The 8,953-nt window shown below is 50.0% G+C and overlaps 1 protein-coding gene across 3 annotated transcripts in view; it reads right to left on the bottom strand.

The window, feature by feature from the left end:
* Positions 1 to 8,953, bottom strand: part of C1H19orf47 (chromosome 1 C19orf47 homolog) — a 28,055-nt gene that overhangs the window by 8,449 nt on the left and 10,653 nt on the right. For all 3 annotated transcript variants that reach the window (XM_021202052.2, XM_029532732.1, XM_029532738.1), the window contains 5 exons: positions 7,295 to 7,382; positions 7,094 to 7,208; positions 6,018 to 6,099; positions 2,940 to 3,077; positions 395 to 544 (listed from right to left, as the gene is read on the bottom strand). In XM_021202052.2, the coding sequence (XP_021057711.1) occupies positions 395 to 544; positions 2,940 to 3,077; positions 6,018 to 6,099; positions 7,094 to 7,208; positions 7,295 to 7,382 (573 nt within the window). The remainder of the gene's footprint in view (positions 1 to 394; positions 545 to 2,939; positions 3,078 to 6,017; positions 6,100 to 7,093; positions 7,209 to 7,294; positions 7,383 to 8,953) is intronic.

Genomic DNA, 8,953 nt, shown 5'->3' with positions numbered 1-8,953 from the left:
AGTGAGTTCCAGGACAGCCAGGGCTATACAGAGAAACCCTGTCTTGAAAAACCAAAAAAAAAAATATCACCACCATAAAACCACTACCTCCACAGGCCTCAATGAGCTTGGCTTTGGCTCGCAGTGCTGGTATGCACAGTTGCCCTGCCCTTGGCCAGGTATGGTCACTTACTTTCAAGGGTAGCCATGACTGTCCTTTTGTTCCTGCCCTCCAAGGACAAAGAAGGACAATGAGCCCAGCGTCATGAACTGAATGATGGCAGAGCAGAGGTGAGGGTTCTCTCCCCTGTGGTCCTGTTAGTGGCTCCGCTCTGAGCCCCCACCTCCTGGGCAGGACCATCACTGGGCAAGCTAAGCTGCAGAGGTTCCCATCTGCAGCCCACATAGCCTGTACCTTTTGCTGCCTGCTGCTGCTCCAGGATCTTTCGGGTGCGGGGAGTGGTCCCCTTGGGCATGTGGATGATGTACTTTCCCTCCATCTCAGCTGTGACCCGCCGCCGCTTGGTGGGAACAACCAGGCTTTCCTCCTCCCTGTGGGCCAGAGCTGGTAAGGAGACAAGGGGTCAGCTCCCTTAGGGATGGATATTCTAAGCTTGGGATGAGAGACGCCTAGCTATGGTCAGGACAGTTTACCTCTGTTCCTGTCCTCAATTCAGAGATAAAGTCTCACTATGTAGCCCGGGCTGGTCTCAACTCACAAACTTCCTGCTGCAGCCCCTTGAGGGCTGGGCTTATGCACATGCACCACAAAGCCCAGCTGCAGCCCAGTTTCTCAGCTCCTTCCCGGTGTGACCGGCTTTCATGTGCACTGCTGCCCCCATCACCAGACTGAGTCACTGAGGACATTAGTCATATGATGTGACTAAACCACAAGATGTGCTTGGGATTTGACAATAGTGATGACTTCCCAGGCTCTCTGAGGTATGCTTCACCCTGCTTGAATGACTAAAATGTGGAACCCATGGGGTGGGTGGATCCTCGAATCTCATAGGCTGCCTTTAGAGCTGTGGATGCCTGCCCTTTGTGACTTTTTGTTTTGGGCACTCACTTTTTAACCAGTAATCAAGGGCCATACTTACTGGTTTGGCATGACACAGTCTTAAATTATACTCTAAAATATATGTCTTGGGGCTGGAGAGATGGTTCAGTAGTTATACAGAACTTCCAGAGGATCTGGGTTCAATTCCCAGCACCCACATGGTCGCTCACAACCACCTGTAAGTCCTGTTCCATAAAACATGTAAAAAATTAAAAAAAAAAAATAGCACAGCAGCAAAAGCTTTTGCTCACTGAGCCACGTAGCCAGCCCTAAATTATACTTCTTTTTTGTGTTTAAGATAGGGTCTCACTGTGTAGCCTGAGCTGGTTTGGAACTTGTAATTCTCATGGCTCAGCGGCCCCACCCCCATTATTGGGATTAACAGCATACTCTACCACACCTACTTTATATTTCCACTAAACTAACCACTCCCCGTCAGTGTCAGAGGTAGACACTGTCAGCCTCTCGCCTCAGGGCACTGTCATCTCAGCTCTCTAGAAACTGGTTTAACTTTGTTTCTCTCTTTTGGTTTGCTGTACCTCTAGCTAGCCTGGAACTCTCTATATAAACTAAGTCAACCTCGAAGTATGAATAATCCCCCTGCCTCTGCTTCATGAATGTTGGACTTATAGTGTGTGCCACCCTGCCTAGCTTTTTAACATTTAAATATTTTTATGTTTATAATTTTTTTTTAAGGTTTATAAATTTTTGTGGTGGTGATTGAACCCAGGGCTTAGTGCATGCTAGGCAAGTGCTCTAACCACTGAGCCACAGTCTAATCCCAAAGTCTTTTTCTTTTTATGAGACAAGTTCATGCTTGCATGAACTCAGCAATCATCTTGCCTAGCCTCCCAAGTGCAAGTATCATAGGTGTGAGCCACCACACTCAGCAACTGACTTACCTTCTAGTACAAGGTGCTTCCACAAACACACGCTAGGCAAAGATAAAACAGAGGCATTGGCAGCAGACAGACTATGATGGGGACTACTGGGCAACCAGAACGTGAAGTCCTCCCTATAGCCCCCAGCCTCAGTTTCCATAGTTGCCTTGAGGAACTAGGAATTGGGAATGGGTTGAATACCGTAGGGCAGGAAAGCTGAGTCCCACCCCAGCTTTAAGTTCTGGGCAGAAGATCATCAAAACACTCAAGCAGAGAGGCATGCTGCAGGCTCAAGGCCACAAACTCAGAGGAGCTGGACACAGCAGGCAAGAGGAAATGATGAGGGCTGGGGCGTGGCTCAGTGGGTCGAGTTCTTGTCTAGCAGGCACAGGCACTGGGTTCAATAGCTCTAGCACCACATAAACAGGGTGTGGCGGTCCATGCCTGTGACTGGAATATGCATAAGGGAGGCAGGAGGAGTAGGCGTTCCAGGCCACCCTTGGCTACATAACAATCCCAGGAGAAGTAGAACACACACACACAGGTCTCTAGCCCATCCCGAGGGCTTCTCACTGTCCTGAAAACCAAGCTGTCAGCACTGCCCTTCTAGAAACAGTGCCACGGGGCTGGAGACCCTCAGTGCTTAAGATCAAGTTCTGCTTTTACAGCATTCAGCTTCAGTTTCCAGCACCACATCACACAGCTCAGTCTCCAGCTCCAGGGGATCTCACTCTTCCGGCCTCCACGGACGTCTGTACACACACACACACACACACACACACACACACACACACACACACACAGACACATAACTGAGAAAATAAATAAAGCTCTCAAATTAAACAAAACAGAGAAACAAAAATTGAAGCCCTCAGAATTGATCAAATTCAGAAATCAATGACTTTCTGACGGTCTCTGAAGCACCTCGCCACAGTTAGAAGTAACACGCACGCACGCACACCCTCTGCTCACCCAGATTCCCCTGCAGCTCTGCCCAACTCTTGCCCAAGTGCCCTCACCAGCAGCCTTGGCACTCTTCGCTGCCATCTTGTTGGACACGGTGACGGAGATCTTAGAGGTGCTGTTGTCTGACCGCCGTGTGGGGGTGTGGGGTGGAGAGTCATGGTTCAGGCTGTTGGCAATCATTCGAGAAGCGGCTGTGGGAGGAAGAGAGGGAGTCCAGTTGTGTTGGGCGCCCTAGAGAGGGGTCTGAGAAATGGCAGTGTAGAGGATTCTGGAAGCAGAGTCTACAAGTTCTCAACCCAACAGTGCCAACCCAGGGTGGGGAAGGCAAGCAGGGGACTGAAGGAGGACAGCTGCTGTCGCCAAGTGGCTGCTCTGCCTCATGCTGGGGATGCTCAGGAATCTGGAAGGCAGCTTTATCTTCCCAGGAACCAGCTGACCATGTGACCACCAGGACCCTCAGCTCGATTTCTTCTACAGGCCTTATGACTGCTTGACACGATTTTTTTAACAAAAAAAGGCCTATCTCACTCTGGGCTGGGCTGGGCTGGGCTGGAACTCACAACAGGCTAGCTAACTCACAGCAATCCTCCTGCTTCTGTCTCCAAAGTATTGGGATTACATACTTGAGCCACCATATACAGCTTTGGTTTCATTTTTCAGTTACTTGACATTGTAAGAGGCATTTAGGACAGGCATGATAGAACACATCTTTAATCCAGGTACTCAGGAGAGAGAGGCAGATGGAACTCTGTAAATTCAGGGCTAGATTGGTCTACATGAGTTCTAGGCTAGTCAGAGCTATACTGATATAGTAAGACCTTGTCTAGCAAAGAAGGGAGGGAGGAAGAGAAAGGAAGGCAGAAAGGGAGGAAGAGAGGGAGGGAGGGAGGGAAGGAAGGAAGGAAGGAAGGAAGGAAGGAAGGAAGGAAGGAAGGAAGGAAGGAAAAAGCATCTAAAAGGGTATTAAAATGTTATCATTGGCCACTTGAAAGACTGGCAAAGCTCATCTATGCTATTGGCAACCAAGGTTGTGGGTACCCTGAGAAGAGACAATGAGTGGGAGGGGCGGAGGAGGGGACTCTGGAAAGGCAGCCATGCTTGTCCCTGCTTTTGGATGCTGGCTTTCAGCCTGGTGGCTTTGCAGGCTGGGGTGTGACTACGCTCCAGAGTGTATGCTCTGCCTGTGCTCTAGCCTCAACCCTGAATCACTTACGGCCCTGCTGACTAAGCATTTGTGGCTTTGCTTGGTGACTGTGCAGCCTTAAATGACACAGGCACTGTGCTAAGGTACTGGGTGGCACTGCACTCCACGGAAAGGCCAAGATGTGTTTCATGGAAAACTTTGTGTGGCAGGGCTGGAGAGATGGCTCAGCAGTTAAGAGCACTGACTGTCCTTCCAGAGGTCCTGAGTTCAAATCCCAGCAACCATGTGATAGCTCACAACCACCTGGAATGAGAACTGACGCCCTCTTCTGGAGTGTCTGAAGACAGCTACAGTGCACTTACATATAATAAGTAAATAAATCTTGAAAAAAGAAAAACTTGTATGGCTTACAAGCTTTGTTCTGGAACGAGTCCCTGTGCTGCTGGCCACCCAACAGCATACAGTAAACATGACGTCCTCACAAAGGACCTGTAGGAGCCACTGAGCTTGCTCAGTGAGGAAAGTCATGAGCCTGGGGAAAGGTTCTGATCTCCACGTGGTCCTTCCTCCACAGGACCCATGCAATGGAAGTAGAGAGCTGACTTCTACACACTGTCATTTAACCAACACCTGTTTCATGGCACATGAGGACTCCGCAGACATTCACACACAGAATAAGTAAATGTAAATAAACATTTTCTAAAGTATGGTTAGTTTTTTGTCATCTTCACATAAACCAGAGGCATCAAGGAAGCTGGGGAAACGCCTCCGTCGGACCGGCCTGGAGACAAGTCTGTGGGGACGTTTCCTTGCCTGAGAACTGAGGTAGGAGAGTCCACCACCTGTGGGCAGCCCCATTCCTAGTAGGTGGTCATCCTGGGAGGGGTTGCATACCTGGATAGGTATGGTGGCATAATGCTTATTAATCCCAGAACTCACCACGGCTACATAGTGAGACCGTATTTCAAGAGGGAAAAGAGAAGAGAAGAGAAGGGTAGCCGAAGGCTGGTGAGAGCCAAAGAGCTCGCCTCCAAGGCTCTGCCTCAGGGCCTGCTCAGGGTGGAAAACCGCTTTCCTCCCAAGTTGCTTTGAGTCATGCTTTATCACTGCAGTAGAAAGCAAAGTGGGCTGGGCAGTGGTGGCGCATGCCCTTAATCCCAGCACTCGGGAGGCAGAGGCAGGCAGAGCTCTGAGTTTTGAGGCCAGCCCAGCCTACAGAATGAATTCCAGAACATCTGGGGCTACACAGACAAACCCAGTCTCAAAAAAAACCAAACAAACCAAACCCTAGGACAGAGATAATAGGCAGAAGTGTAGCTGCACGGAATGACAGACTGGAGGGCCAGGTGCAAGCAGCCTGCACAGGCTCTGGGCTCCATCCCTGCACCACCAAAAGAAATACATCAGGTGTGGTAATCCGAGCAACAAGATGCTAAGGCAGGAGGATAGTGACTTCAAGGCCAGCCTGGGCTAAATAAACATAAAACTTTGTCTTTAAAAGAAAGAAAAGAACAGAAGAGAGAAGAAAAGAAAAGGAGGGGTTGGAGAGATGGCTCAGTGGTTAAGAGCACTGACCGCTTTTCTGAAGGTCCTGAGTTCAATTCTCAGCAACCACATGGTGGCTCACAACCAACTGTAATGGGATCCAACGCCCTTTTCTGGTGTGTCTGAAGACAGTGACAATGTACTCACATATATAAAATAAATAAATCTTAAAAAAAAAAGAAAAGGGAGAGAGGGAGAGTAGAAGAGAGAGAGGGAAAGAGATAGGGGGTAGAGTGGGAGAGAGAGGGAGAGAGGTTATAAAATATATTACTATCTTGAGTGAGAAGAGCTATGTGAACAGCCACTCCTTACTCGCTTATTCTGTCCCTTACAGAGGCTTCAGTGGCTTTGCTTCCACCTCTGCAAACTACAAGGTGGGCTGGCCAGATGTATTCCCTTCAGCAACAGGATACAAAGAAGAGACTGAACAGATGTAACTCACCACTAGAAGTGCCTCTGCGAAGCTCACCCTGGAGGGGGCTGGGGTTGCAGGGCACTGATTCAGTGGCTGCTTTGCACATGTCCTGCAAAGGAGAGGTAGAGGGGTGAGCACAGAACAGAAGACCTAGAGAACTGTGTGTGTGTGAGTGAGTGTGTGTGTGTGTGTGTGTGTGTGCGCACGCAGATGCTTGCAGAGGCCACAGATGCGGGATCCTTGAAGCTGCAGTTACAGGCAGTTGTAAGCTTCCCAGCACTGGTGCTGGGAACTGACTGTGGGTCCTCTGGAGAGCTGCAAGCACTTAACGTCTGAGCCATCGCTCAACTCTGTACTATTCTGCTCTGGGCTAAAAGGAAGCACCCTAGGCTGGCTAGACAGCTCAGCAAGTAAAGACACTTGACGCCACTTAAGGCCTGAGCTAAACCTTGGGACTCAGGTGGTTGAAAGAGAGAAGCTGCTCCCAAAGTTGTCTTCTGATCGCCACATATATATGACCACAAATCCTCCATACACACATCTATCCAATGTATATTTTAATTCTCAATCTAAAATTTAAAAAATAAAGCAATGTTTTGTTCATCGACTCTCCAGCTGAGTTGTGCCTCTAACTTGATTGAGAAAATCCTTTTTGCAGGGTCCTGGGTGAGGAACAGGTCAAGGCCTGTCTCGAGACATTACTGTATGAGTTCAGGGCATCGGGGTTTGATTAAGAGACGCTGCCTCACTGAGTAAGGTGGCAGAGTGACTGAGGATCCTTCCCAGCCTCCACGTGCACGCGCGCGCGCAAACACACACACACACACACACACACACACACACACACACACACACACACACGTGAACACGCACCTTCCATCTGTGCGGATACCAGAAACACTAACTTAAAGTTTGCCTCACTGCATAGGGAAGACAGAGAAAACAAGGCAGACGAATGCCTAATGTCATAAAGCAAAGTGCCAAACCTGCCTCTGAACACTGCACCTTCCTTGGCTGCCAGGCCTCCTACTGGCCTGCCTCATAGCAGCCCCCTCCAGCCCCACACTTTGCCCAGGAAGTCAGAGGCACAGAGGAGCACCTACCTGGCGGTGTACCACCTTGGCATGCTTGAGGATGGCAATGATATCACCCACGACAGTCACACCCAGCTCATTCATGATTTCTTTATTAAGATCTAGCAGCATGCTCTTCTGGATCCTGCAGGGCGGGATGGTGGTGAGGTCCCATGCAGCCGGCTGCCACCTCCCACTGCCCAGTTTACCCTGTCCCATCAGTCTCCTCACCGATTATCCACAAACATCACAGCGTAATTAACAGCAGGTCCTGGGGGAATGCCGGCTTCCTTGAAGAACTGGATCCACTCAGAAGTGGCTGGGGTTAGACAAGACAGTCATTCATAGCAAATCGCAGCAGCAGTGGCTTCCACAAATTAAAAGCCAGTGCATGCCAGCCCCGCACTGTGAGCTCTCAACTCTCGATGGAGTAAGAATCCCTGACCACTTAAGAGTCTGCAGGCAGCCGGGCCTGGTGGCGCAGGCCTTTAATCCCAGCACTCGGGAGGCAGAGGCAGGCGGATTTCTGAGTTCGAGGCCAGCCTGGTCTACCAAGTGAGTTCCAGGACAGCCAGAGCTATACAGAGAAACCCTGTCTCGAAAAACCAAAAAAAAAAAAAAAAAAAAAAAAAAGTCTGCAGGCACTGAGTCCCCTGACTGGGACCCAAGAGGTTGGTTAACATGTCAGGGCACAATGCTCCCAAGTTCCCAGCCCTTTGGCCTTGCTCTCTTATGGCTCCCTGCCCCACATACCTGGGCTAATAGTTCTCAGCACCTGGCAGTGGGGAGCCCAGGTTCAGGGGCCACCCATTGGCCTTGGCAGGGGACAGCCTCATGCAGAAGCACACACTCTGCCACTTCCTGCCTTCAGGACCCAGGGCAAGTCAATGCTCAGTGCCTCAGTTTCCTTCTCTGTACATTTGTAGTAGTACTAACCCTCGGGGACTCAGCACAGGCAGGTCCTAGCTTGTTCCTAGCACCTGGGATGCCTCAGTGCTGAGGATGGAACACGCCTTTCGAGGATGAGTTACTCCACTCTAGCTCTGAGCCACCTTCTCAGGCCCTTCGTGAACCATACCCCAAGTCCCTCACAGGCGAGTCCTAGACAAGTGTTCTGCCACTTAGCTACAGCTCTCAAGTCCTAATCAATCTCTTGTCAGTGACATCCATAAACATGTGAACTACTACCCAGCACGAAAGACACTAGCTGTGCTTAGCTCCACTCTCAAACATCATGCTACAGAAAGGCAGTTCATACAACACAGCGGTATCTTACAGGACTTGTTTATATAAAATCAAAGCCCAGCCCTGCTAGATGCTTGTGTTTTAGTTCCTCTTAATTCCGGGCAAATAAATATATTTTATGGATTTTCCTACACATGCACTAAATCTCAACATTTTCCTAAACCACTGTGTGGTTTCTGTGCGCTGACAATCCCAAAGGACAGCTTAACAAGAACTGGAGACCTGGGTGTGGTAGTGCACACCTGCAGCCCCAGTGCTCAGGAGTTTAAGGCAGGAATGATGGAAGCAGCCTGGGTAACAAGCTACCTCTCTCCCCACCCTAAACAAAAAGAAAGAGCAAGGAAGACAGCCAGACTGATGGGAGCCTGTGATCCCAGCACATGGAGGTAGAGGCAGCCTGAGTTAGGAGGTGGCCGCACCTCAGGACAAAAGAGTGGAAGAACCGCCTCCAGCTGCCTCCTGACAGACACAGCTAGCATCTGTTAAGGACCACGCCTAGGGGTCTACACGCGGTGATCTCCTCAACCCAGGCTGCAGGATCATCATCCTCCTGACAAACACAGCTAGCATCTGTTAAGGACCACGCCTAGGGGTCTACACGCGGTGATCTCCTCAGCCCAGGCTGCAGGATCATCATCCTCCTGA

This window comes from Mus pahari, chromosome 1 (genome assembly GCF_900095145.1).
Source record: "Mus pahari chromosome 1, PAHARI_EIJ_v1.1, whole genome shotgun sequence".
Classification (NCBI taxonomy): domain Eukaryota; kingdom Metazoa; phylum Chordata; class Mammalia; order Rodentia; family Muridae; genus Mus; species Mus pahari.
The sequence above is the reverse complement of the archived record's forward strand: the minus strand, read 5'-3'. Positions and strand labels throughout refer to the sequence as shown.